Source organism: Saimiri boliviensis, chromosome 1, assembly GCF_048565385.1.
Source record: "Saimiri boliviensis isolate mSaiBol1 chromosome 1, mSaiBol1.pri, whole genome shotgun sequence".
NCBI classification, from domain to species: domain Eukaryota; kingdom Metazoa; phylum Chordata; class Mammalia; order Primates; family Cebidae; genus Saimiri; species Saimiri boliviensis.
In genome coordinates, this window is record NC_133449.1 from 253,572,591 (window position 1) to 253,585,485 (window position 12,895).

A 12,895-nucleotide genomic window follows, 5' to 3' on the forward strand; every position below is an offset into this window, starting at 1 on the left:
TGGGGGTCAGCACTCCAACCCCCATGTTGTTCAGGGATCAGCTGTACTAACAGATGAATCCAGCAACATGTAAAAGAGGATTATACATATGTTAATCAAGCATAGTTTATATCAAATACAAAGTTGTTTCAGCATACAAAAAAATCAGGGTAACACATATTAAAAGACTATAAGATAAAAATCATAGTCATGTTAATAGATTATATCAAATGCAGAAAAAGCATTTGACAACATAAATTTAACATATAACCCAGGAATTCCATCCCTAAATATATACCCAAAAGAAATGAAAACGTGTTCCTACAAAACTGCTCATAGAAAGCAGCGTTATTTATACCAGCCAAAAAGTCAAACCAGCCTAAATGTTCATCAACCAATGAATGGTTAAACAAAATGGGATACATCTACACAGTGGAATATTATTCAGCCGTAAAAAGGAATGAAGTACTGATACTGCAATATGGATGAACACTGAAAACATTGTGCTAAGTGAAATAAACTGGAGACAAAAGACCACGTATTACATTTTATCTATGTGAAACATTCAGAATAGGCAAATCCAAAAAGAAGCAGAGTAGTGGTTGCTAAAGGCTGAAGGAAACAGTAATGGGGAATGACTACTAATGGTTCAGGTGTTTCTCTTTAGATGTCAAAAATGTTCTGGAACTATATAGTGATGATGGTTGCACAATCCTATGAATATACTAAAAGCCACTGAATTGTGTGTTTTAAAATAATGAATTTTGTAGTATGTAAATTATCAGTAAAAGAAAATGCAATATCTGTAGAGCAAGATGGAAAGATAGTAAAGCATATGCTAAAGAAACATAAAGTCCAACGAAGCAGTGGAAGAAATTATCTAGAATCTTAGGCAGGAGTATCCACCTTTGTGAGCAGACAGTGAAGTAGGTAATGGTAACTTTTATCCAGGAGCAAACAACCCCCTTTGAAGACCAAAGTCTTCAAACAGTTGTTGTAACAATTATTTTTTGAAAGTGCTTAACTTGTTAGTGAGTATCTCTAAAAATTTCGGTTGAAAACCAACCCAAGTTCAATTAGATAGGAACCTCAAGCTACATAGAATTAAAACCCCTTTCATTTGAGATGGTAAATTGTTTCCTTAATGAATTCTTTATTCTTTTTACCCTGGAGGGTTTATCATTAAAAGTATAGAAATGATTAAATAGGCTGGGCGTGGTGGCTTACGCCTGTAATCCCAGCACTTTGGGAGGCCAAGGTGGGCAGATCACTTGAGGTCAGGAGTTAGAGACCAGCCTAGCCAACATGGTAAAACTCTGTCTCTACTAAAAATGCTGAAATTAGTGGGGGTGTGGCAGTGCACAACTGTAAATCCAGTTACTCAGTTGGCTGAGGCATGAGAATCACTTGAACGCGGGAGGTGGAGGTTGCAGTAAGCCAACATCACACCATTACACTTCAACCTGAGTAACAGAGCAAGACTGTCTGCTGGGTGCTGTGGCTCACCCCCATAATCCCACAGCACTTTGGGAGGCCAAGTAGGGTGGATCACCTGAAGTTGGGAACTTGAGACCAGCCTGACCAACATGGAGAAACCCCAACTCTACTAAAAATACAAAATTAGCCAGGCGTGGTGGCACATGCCTGTAATTCCAGCTACTTGGGAGGCTGAGGCAGAGGAATCGCTTGAACCCAGGAGGCAGAGATTGAGGTGAGCCAAGATTGTGCCATTGCACTCCAGCCTGGGCAACAAAAGTGAAACTCCATCTCAAAAAACAAACAAACAAAAAAAAAACAACAAAAACTCTGTCTCAAAAAATATATATTACACATAGATCAAACTGGTAGATTCTCTTTGTGATTCTAATTTAAAATGTACCAGAACTTGAGTCATTGAATTTATAAAATTATTGGGAAACGATTTTTAAGATTCTCAACCACTTGAGAGTGTTTTAATTGTTAAAACAGTTGAAATGCTTAAAAGGAAAATTGAATATATTAAACTTCTAAGTGGAATTATAAAGTGAGGTTTAAAAATGAACTAAGTTTATAGATGGACCTAAAGAGTATTCAAAGGGACCATGAATGTAATTGTTAAAATTGAAAAGATATGTAGATAAAATATTAAAAATGTTTAAGTCTAACATAAAAACTTCAGGAAAAGCCAGGCTTCAGATGGTGTACATTTACCAAACTGTATATTCCTTTTTAAAACTGCAAAGTAATAATAACTAGTATTGCTGTGCACCAAAAGCCATCCTGAAGGGCGCCACAGACCTGAAACGAACAGGTCACTGACCACGTGCCTAATGGGGAATAGTACCAGGGGAGTTGGTAAGAAAACTTCTGTGCCCTGGCTTGTCCTCGTGGCCTTTAGCAAGATTACAAGTCTCTACATACACGAAAGAAACACAGGCTAAACACAGAGAAGAAATAAAAGATGGCTTTTTAAATGAGAGATGACCCTACTGCCTGCTTGACTACTATTCAAAGCATTTGAAGTCATAACTGGAGCCTGGCCAAGTTGGAAAACCCAAATCCTCTGTCCCACTAAAGTGTGAGCTAAAGCAGAGAAGAGGAAGTCTAGCAATTTGAGGTCAAACTGAGGCACAGAAAGCTTGATGCCCCAGGCTCCTCCCAGGCACTCCTGTGCCTCTCTGCTGGACAAAGCAGAAGGCTGCTTTAGGCCAGAGGCTGACTTTATTTTTCTGTAAAGGGCTAGGTAGTAAATATTCTCGCCCATGTGGGACATACCATCTCTGTGACAATTACTCAGTTTTGCCGCTGTCGCATGAAAGCAGCCATAGATAATACTTAAGTAAATGAACATACTGAGTTCTAATAAAACTTAATTTACGGGGAATTTATGGTGCCTGGGGAATGGAGAGGCAACCAACATTGGCCTCTGTGACTAAGACTCTTTCTATATAATTCAAAAGTTATTTCTGTATCATCAGGGGATCCCCTCAAAATGATAGGAGGATGTCAGCTTGGTCTTGAAAGATGAGAGAGTATCTATAGGCTGGTCCTGTCCACCTGTGGATGGAGGAGCCTTGGGTTAGAAGCAGCAGTTGGAGCAAAGGCCTAGGTGCAGGAATCCATCCAAGCTGTAGAGGGCCTGATATAATAACTGGAGTAGAGAAGGGTACCAGGGTGGGAGTGCTGGGCATCTTCCGTTAGTCCCTGAAGACAAGAAGCACCCATACCTAACTGTGCCTCCCACAGTGGTTATCTAGAAGCAAGCTTTTTGGATAGAATCATAGAATAAAGTAAGCCCAACAGCATACTAAAAATAATAATAAGGAAAAACAGACATGATTTGCCCTATACTTCTTGGTACTCAGATTAAGCAAAAATGAGGATGTTTTTCTTAGGTCCTACCACCAAAGCTAACGAGATTATTTTATTCGGCTGTTCTGGGACATGCTAAGTTCTCCCATGCATTGGAAGACTGGCTTTCTACACAATTATTGTCACAACGTATAGCATTCTATACATAGCGGAGGTTACTGACTGGGGAAGAAGACTTATAGTAAGAGTGAGGCTCCATCACAGGTGATCACCTGCAGGTATTTGTCTGGTTTTCAGTTATTCCAAGGTCAGGTAGGCTGCACTGAACTTTAGTATCCTTAAGAAAGACGCATCTTATGAGAACTATACTTTTATACTTCCAGTCTTTTTGAAATAAATATGCACTCCCAAAGTAATAATGTGACATCGGTTAACATTAAGTCATCCTTTTCAGGTCGTTATTAAGCACTCAGGAAAACAGTAAATAATATCCATTCTGTGTGATAATATTTTGGGGACTGTGGCAAATTGGCTTTTTATTTGTATCATTTATTTCTGCCTTTAATGACATATTTAGTACCTTTCTAATGATTTCAAAATCCTGCAAGCAGTACAATGAAAAGAGGAACAGCTGGTGCTGCTCTCTAGACTAACCTTTGAACAAGCTGCCAAGAATGCACTCTGAAGAATCTTAATGATGCCCTGCCACTTTATCTCCAGACCCTGTCCCGGAGCCATGGTGTGGGCATGGCTTTCTCTGACTTTGGTGAAGGTTACCCAGTTAAGCTGGCTCCATGAGCCCTGAATGAAGGCGGCAAAGCTGGAGGGCACTTTTGTGTACACTCAGTAGTGTGGTGGTAAATGTAACTCTTTAGAAAGATAAAAAAGTTCTGATTTGTTGTACTTGCAGGTTTGTGTAGTGTAAATACTTCAAACCATGGCCAGGTTTATGACTTGTACAATTTGACATCCATGTACCCGGAGTTGGAAGGAGAACGCACAATCAGCTATTGCCAGCCCTATGTCAGGAGACCCCACCGTACCACTGAGAAAAATTTCAATATGAATATTTTCCCCCAATGTGACATGTTCACACAATAGGGCTGTCTGCTCTAGCGATTAAAGAAAGGTGCTAGGACACAGATAAGGAAAGTCCCACTTTCTTTGTAACAAGCATGGAAAAGGTCCTACAAGATGTTGCCATCCATTCAGGTTCGCTTGGCATCCTGTTAATTGGAACAAGATTATACTTTTACCAAAGAATTTAAAACCAGTCTAGGCCGGGCATAGTGGCTCATGCCTATAATTCCAGCACTTTGGGAGCCAAGGCAGGAGGATTGCTTGAGGCCAGGAGTTCAAGACCAGCCTGAACAAAATAATGAGATAAGATCTCTACAAAAAATAAAAAATAAATTAGCCAGACGTGTTGACACACTCCCATAGTCCGAGCTATTTGAGAGGCTGAGGTGGGAGGATTGCTTGAGCCCAGGAGTTCGAGGCTGAAGTGAGCTATGATTGTGCCACTGCACTCCAGCCTGGGCAACAAAGCAAGGGCCTATCTCTTTAAAAAAAAAAAAAAAAAGTAATTATAATAATAAATAACAGAACCAATATGAATCTATCTCAAAACCATGATTCCTTTAGTTCTTTGAAAAATACAGGCCATGCAGTGGACACTGTGTATTTAAACTTAGGAGAAAGCAGTAACATCTGCACGTGATTCACGATGGTTAACAGAGTCAGATTCTCTTTTATCATCCTCCAGCTTGCCCTTCTCCCTGTCACATCCCACAGTTGTACTTCTTTTTCCTGGCTTTTTGTATGTGGTTTGAGATCCTCACCCAGTCATCTGCATTAGCTGACTTATCACTATCAGTCTGAAGGAGCTAAAGTTGTCAGCCTAGACTCCTTCATGAGACCTGTTTCCTTTTCTAGAGACGGAGAAAGAATGTGCCTTTATTTCTGAAGTTTACTTTAACAGTCTTCTATCCAGATACATTTTATTCAAATTGTGTTCTATGATTTAAGACCTAGTCGAAGTAATCATATCCCTCTTTGTTGGAATCCATTGCTTTTCTGATGTCCAGTGAAAGTACGGTCCAAGTGCCATAAATAAGTGAGAAAGCTCTTAGTAAATTGTGCAGTGTTAAACAATCTTTTGTGGTCACTAAAAAGGCCCGGGGGGAATCTTGTGCTCTTATAATACAAATGATGAGGACAGTGGTCCTCTCAAGGCCATCGCTGCTATTTTGTTTTTGGTTTGCAGCATCCTGTCCTCTATGGAGCCCTGTCTGCTGGCACCTGGAGTGCTGGCACCCAAGCTGCCTTCCCACACTCCCCACAGGCTCATTCAGGACAGAGTGGCTGAGTGAATGAAGTTATGCGAAGACAAGTTTTAGGACAAAACTTTCCAAGGCTCCTTAGATAGCTCCCGATCCCGCTACAACCCATCACAACCGCCTCGCAGGCTTAGGAACGGTCAGTTATAATCCACTAGTTTTTCACAAAGGAAACGTAGTTCCCCTCCACGTTGTCTGTAGCAGGGGATATGGGGAAGAATGGCGCGAACAGATATCTAGCTGCCCTCTCCAGTGGTGACTGCTGAAAAAAATAAGCTAATATCCCATACAGGGTGAGAGGCACCTGTATTTCACATGGTCAAGAGCAGCAGTTCCCAACAGGGTCAGGGTCACCCAAGGGTTGTGTTGGGCATGGGAGGGCACAATGTGTTTTCAGTTTTAGCAATAACTGGTTGGTGCCAATGGCATTTAACTCAGTAGAACTAGGGGCGGCATATTCTATGATGCGGAGCAGAGCCCCACACAGTAAGGAACTGTCACACAGCCTGGCTCTCCATGTCTCACAATACGTTCTTGTGGGTCAAAGCTCTGTTTATAAATATCTGAGCTTAGAACCTGACTCTGTTTCACACACTAAGTAAATGCTTTTTGGACTGTCCTATCCCCCTGCTCCCCAAAGTGCTTACAGGAAAACTAGGTCAACGCTGGGCACACACTACTGGTTTAATAACAAAAAGAGGAAAAACAAGCAGCCTACCATTAGAAATAAAATGAAGTTTGCAGCTTTTTAAAAAAGGAAAGACCTGTTATTGAAGTTCAGAACTGTTCACATGCCTTCTAGAAATTTAGTCACACCAAGTTGGCAAGAACTGAAAGTCAAAATTTTGACTCTCAAGTGAGGGCAAGACAGGGAAATCAGACAACATCATTACCCCATTAGAGATCCTGGAACTAGGAAAGGATGACACTATGATTTCACTACTCAAGGAAGCATAAAGGACATCTCCTACCCAATGGGTGGGACTCCGGTGCTGTGTAATGTCTCACAGGTTTAACACCTGCTACAAACATTAGCACCAGTGCGATGGTGCCGAGTCGTCTCTGTTATATTGGGACTTTACAGTAAACTCGATGTGTGAATAATGGAATGCAGTCATGCCAATCAGCCAGCAGTGGCATGAGTGGAGAAAGGCTCTGGTGACAGAGCTAAAATTGGTTGCCTGTGGTGGTGGCTTTGTTTTCCTATCTCTAGGGTGGACACATGGCTACTAATAAATGCCCACTCTCTGTGGCTATCCTGAAAATAGCTAAATGACCACAGGTTGCCAGACAGCTGTATTCAGACGTCATTCTCCCAAGTGCCATCTCCAGAAGCCAATGTGAAACAATCAGTATCTCCTTATTCAAGAACTTTCCACTTAACCATGCTAGCTCAGCAATGGATAAAGTAGCCGGAATACTTCGGTTCATGTTCTCTTTAGTCATTTTTAAAATGTTTGTCTTGGTAAGTAAAGGACCTTAAAAAACATTCATGCCCCTCATGAAAAATAGGTCCTTGCATCACAGGCAGTTTTTTTTTTTTTTTTTCACCTTAAAAATAATGTCAGATTTAAGCATCTGACCTATGTTGTTCAGAGTTAAACACTATTCTTTAAAATCATACATCAACATATACAAAGACAAAAAAGCAATGGTGAACAGACGTGACTGTAATTGTAATAATATATGGGAAGTAAAATTTGAAGTTTAGATTGATATAAGAAAACAAAATAAAAATGTTATCATAGGCCAGGTGGGGTGGCTCATGCCTGTAATCCCAGCACTTTGGGAAGCCAAGGTGAATGGATCACCTGAGGTTAGGAGTTCGAGACCATCCTGGCCAACATGGTAAAATCTCGTCTCTACTGAAAATACAAAACTTAGCCAGGCATAGTGGCAGGTGCCTGTAATCCCAGCTACTTGGGAGACTGTGACAGGAGAATCGCGTGAACCGGGGAGGTGGAGGTTGCAGTGAGCCAAGACTGTGCCATTACACTCCAGCCTGGGCAACAAGAGTGAAACTCTGCCTCAAAATAAAATATTATCCTTAAAAAAGGAGTCAGAATTAGAGCATAAAGTCCTCTCTGTACTGTGGTCTTTGTTTTTAGAAATATGAAACTCTGAGTAATGAAAAGCTAATAAATGTTCTAGCAGCAGTCACTCTCTGTACTTGAATATTAGTGAAATGACAAAACTTGTTTACAAATTGATATCATAAATGTAGAGTTGTGTGGAAGCCTGTGGATACCAGTGGAATGAATATGGCAGGGTTAGATACCCACTTAGGTTATGGATCTGAGAATCTCGAGTTACCCAGCCATATTTGTCAGCTTAACACCACTAGGCCCCTTTATCTGGTGACCACTCTGTCATTGTAATCTCCACTTCCTTCTCATGTTTAGTATTCAGCAGGAACACCTTCTGAAGCATGCCTACCTTCAGACATCTGTATTATCTTCCATGTGTGCCTGTGTGATAGACTATATTTTCAGTTGCCTAGAAACCAACCTTTAACGGGTAGCTAGACTTCACTGTTCTGTGTCTGGTAGGTGTTGTAAAATATCAAATGTTAACTGATATACTTTGTGATTATTTTAATCCAACATTGTTTTCAAATTAGCTGTAAATATGCTGCTGGAATCAGTTCTGTATGATTTTTAAATTAACCACTCAGAGGAAGTATTGTTAGTGAGATGCCTTTTTGTTATTATTATTTATTATTTTAATTTTATTGAATTTCTTGTGACCAGCCCTCTTCTCAGCCATTAGCAATACTGAAAATGCTGTCCTTTTGGATTTGAGTTTATAAAATGTAACAAGGGTACAACTTCCTTCATGTACTAGATTTTGGATGTTGCATACTTTATCCAATGGGAAGCATTACTGATCAAGTACTAGATTGCATCACAACTACAAGGGTCCCAATTTCTGAGCCCAGTGATACAATCTGAAGCCTTACTTCGTGGCAGAAGCAACAAGACCAACATCTCTGATTTTCAACTCTTTGGAGCAGCCCCCTCCTCTTTCGAGGGGTGGTCTTAGCCAGCGTTCCCTGCCAGTCCCTCCCGTCTACCCTTTTCCCCTCTTCTTGGCCAGTGGCATTCTGCTTAGCTAACTTCCAATTCTTCCCTCTGCTGGGTAGGGTTGGTCCCTAATACTGTTTGCACTAGGAATTTCAGATTCTCTTAGATGTCAGTTGTTTTCAGTGCCTTAAAGAAGACAAACTAAAAGAATGGAGTTTGTGTTTTCCGTAAGCAAGAATCCCAACACTTTTGGAGGCTCACGCCTGTGATCCCAACACTTTTGGAGGCTGAGGTGGCAGAAGCCCCTAAGCTTAGGGGTTCAAGACCACCCTAGGCAACATGGTTAGACACCATCTTTGCAAAAGGTTTTTAAACAATTAGCCAGGTTCTGTGACGTGCACCTATGGTCCCAGCTACTTGGGAGGCTAAGGCAGGAGGATCACCCAAGCCTGGGAGGTGAGCTTCGTTTGTACCATTGCACTCCAGCCTGGGTGACAGAGTGAGACCCTGTCTCAAAATAAAAAAACACCCGAAAACAAAACAAAGAATTATCTTAACATGATTTATAAAATACCTTCGGCAAAAAATTGTTCTGAAAGTTGTGTACCCATTTTCTGATCTGCAAATGAGATTTTCATTACTCTTCAGAATCAGAATTAATGAGGATCCTTTAATTCTCACAAGCTTTTCTTAAAATTAGTGTTTATTATGAACTTGCAGACATTGATAGGAAGACTTTTTGGACACACTTGAAACAAAATGTTAGCATATTTCTGGTTCCTAAATGAGCATAACAGCTCAGTATTTCTTATATATAGATATATAAAATATCTTCTGGCTTAATATGAAAAAATGTCAAACATATGAATACCAATTTGGATGGTGTATCTCAACTATCAACAAACAGTAGTCTGCAGTGCTACTGGCAAAATAAAGCCATATTTGAGAACAGCATTTAAAGTGGAGATATGTTTTTTTCCTAAGTCAAGTATTGACTAAGATAAGACACTGGAAGTTTTTGTGACACATGAGATTTAATGAAATTTGTTGACCAAGAACATCTTTGAACAATGTCTCTTTTGAGGTTGCTACTGACTGTATTTGATGTTATGTAAAAACCTTGCTGGGCAATAAATGTAACATTCTATTTTTGTATCATATTATACTATGTGTGAGTGGGGAGCTTCCTGAACTTTGTGTTTTATGATACCATTTCAGAGATCATCAATACTCCTAGAAGCCATAATAATTTGCTATTTATTTGCAGCCAGGAATTCGTAATACTAGATGCCATTAGTCAACATGCTGGCCAATATAGTAAAAGTAACTTGTGACTGGTTATTAATTGAACAGGTTTTTCAGCACACACTTGTTTATGAGTTTTTGCTTTTTCCCTCCCAGAAAATTCAGGACTGGAAAAAAAAAAAAAAAAAAAACTAGACGATTTTATGCATATATGTAAATTTATGCAAGTTTGTATACACATACAAACACACATACACTCAGTTTCTATCCTCTTTCCTAGAAAACACTCTGTCATGTCTCAGAAACACATATTAGAAATTTAAGAGAGAAAGACAAAAAGATTATTTAAATTAGATTTTTGTTGTATTATGTGCTTGATGGTCAAAATAATTGAGACTTGAGTAATCAATATAGTACATACTGTAAGTTGTCACCAATTTAGTAAGTCAGCAAGATGAGAGGTAAAAGCTACTCTGCTAGTTGTTTTATTTTATTTAAATGGAATCTTTTGGTGTCTGCAGTGTATTTTGCTTGGTGCCATAGTGCAAATAATTTTTTCTCCGACTTCTTCATCAGACCTCCCATGCCGCTAAATGTATGGGTAGAATGGTGAGTTGCACGCAGGTCATTCACCCCTAAAGAAAACACTCCCAGGTCACAATATTTAACCCACATTATAACAACAGCTGCAGACTGGCATCCACCTTGCAAAGTCATAGGCATCACAGTTCGTAGAAATTCCGCCTTGAAATCCCCCTACTTTATCCCTCAGAATTTTGATATGAGAAAGTTTCTGATATAATTAATAACCTATTTGTCTTGATTTTTTTCCTCTTAAGATCAAAAAATATTTTGAACTTGAACCACTTGCACGTGGAAAACGCTGGATTCTACAGCCCTGCTCACTGGACGACGTGGATGCACTGAAAGACAGCTTCTCTCAGCTGATAAATTTGTTAGAAGAAAAAGACCATGACGCTGTAAGAATGTGAAATCTGGCAAAGAAAGCAGGCTCCCCAAAGGCCTTGAACCTATCATGTTAGTTTCTCATTTTAATTTTATTTTGGTATCAAGACTATAATGGCTTCAGTATCTATTTTTCTCTGGTTTTTTCAGACTCTCATCTCTCTATTAAAGTGAATATTCTGTAGATCAGATGAATTATCATCGGCATTAACGTCAAGTACACACTACTGAGAGAGAATTTATTCTCTGTTTACCACTAATTATCTTCACCGCATGTCTCTTCCTTCTGTTGTTCTAAGCATCTCTTCTATACTCTGTGTTAAAACGGATGGAATTCATGGCTCATGGAAATCAAATCCCTTTTGAAGGACTCAGAAAGACTCACAAGACAGTGATCATTTTCCCTGGGGTTGGGAGTGGAGTATTATGTGACTGGGACTCCACAAAATATGTATATTATTTTCAAGATCTCTTGGTGGTGGGGGAGTTGTTTTATTTTATTTTATCTTATTTTTATTGGGTTTTTTTTTTTTTTTTTTTTTTTTGGTATACTGCGCTTATAGACTATGAGAGAAAAGTAAGCACCAAAAACTTTAATTAATCACCTTATCAGGAAGAAATATCCTGCCATAGTAAAATTGGCTCTGAAGAGCTTAGAGATAAGTTGCATAATGTTTTCGTGATTACATCTGAAGTGTCACTCCTCTCTTTCAGGAGCAAAGACATTGTTTCAGTTTCTGAGAGCAGTTAGAGGAAATGTAGGTGGAATGCATGCATCGTGGACTGTATTGGATTGAGTCGAGTCTTCAAATATTTTTTAATGGAAAGATTAGCCTGCATAAAGTCAAGCTGCAATGTAACATAGGTATCTTTTTTAAAAAACTGCAAGTGTTTAATTAAAATAGAGAAAATAATTTTTAAAATAATAGATACAAATTTTACAAACAGCCAGAAAAAGCATAATTTATACTGGTTAGGGTTTAAGCTGGCATGGATTTGACAAAGATAACAAAGAATTATCTATAGATTCATTCATTATGTGCTACTATAGTTTATTGGAGTCTGTTAATGCCTTCCTCTAATAGTTAAAGGTTTATCAGTATTTCTATTATAAACCTCTATTTTCAGGGGTTTCACTGTGCCCTTAAAAGTGTGCGGGGGCTGCAGCAAATAAATAATATTAGGACTCAGATTCAGTCTTTGGAACTAGTTCCCCCCCCCCCCATTTAATTTAAATGATAAAATTGCATAGGGATAAATGTACAGTTTTGCTAAGGTTTAGCACCTTTGATCTTTTTTAAATCAGGAAAAAAAGTCTATGCATATTGAGGTTCATAGATGAAATGTTCTTTGGCATGCTTTGTAGACTTTTGACCACTTAAAATACTAAGTGGCCAAATGATAAAAAAAACTGCTCCCTACATCTGAGTGATAAAAATCTGTTTGTAATTTTTAGGTAACATAGACTGATATCCAAATAGCACAGACTCATGCTATATTACAGAATGATGTAATACCTGGTAATTCTCCAGAAGATAGACTTCAGACCCGTAATGGCATTTAAATATAGTTTTTGTGGTTTAATCTTGTGAGTAGATTGTAAAGAAATCGTTACCTTGGAAACACTTCTTTAAGCTTCTTTTTTGTAATGTCATGAATCAGGAAGGACCCTTAGTGATTAATATACAATTTTGTCTACAGCATCCTTGAATATTTTGAACACTGTATAATCCGTGAGTAGCTCAAAAGTTTTATTCTGATGACCAGTTACACAATTCCTGTTTTTATTTTGTCCTGTTGTACTCATCTTCCATGAGAAATAAATGATTGTTAGGCCTTGCTTTCCCTGCAAGTTCATTAAATGTAGAATGTTGTCTTTTTAAGACACCGTGGCTGAGTGCTCCTAAGCCATCTGTTAAATGACTTCCCGTGGTCTGTGTGTGTGTTCATGTGTGCGCCAGTGATGGGCTTCTCCTCAGACCCACGACTGTCTGCAGCGTCTCAGCCGTCAGAATGAAAACATTATCAATCAGTACCCAACAACAGCTGTTT

The 12,895-nt window shown here is 39.1% G+C and overlaps 1 protein-coding gene across 4 annotated transcripts in view; it reads left to right on the forward strand.

Annotated features, from left to right (window-relative positions):
- Window positions 1-12,728, forward strand: part of ARL15 (ARF like GTPase 15) — a 434,430-nt gene extending 421,702 nt beyond the window's left edge. For all 4 annotated transcript variants that reach the window (XM_003925863.4, XM_074385918.1, XM_074385925.1 and 1 more), the window contains one exon: window positions 10,717-12,728. In XM_003925863.4, coding sequence (XP_003925912.1) covers window positions 10,717-10,869 — 153 coding nt within the window. In that variant the 3' untranslated portion in view covers window positions 10,870-12,728. The remainder of the gene's footprint in view (window positions 1-10,716) is intronic.
- Window positions 12,729-12,895: the final 167 nt, after the last annotated feature.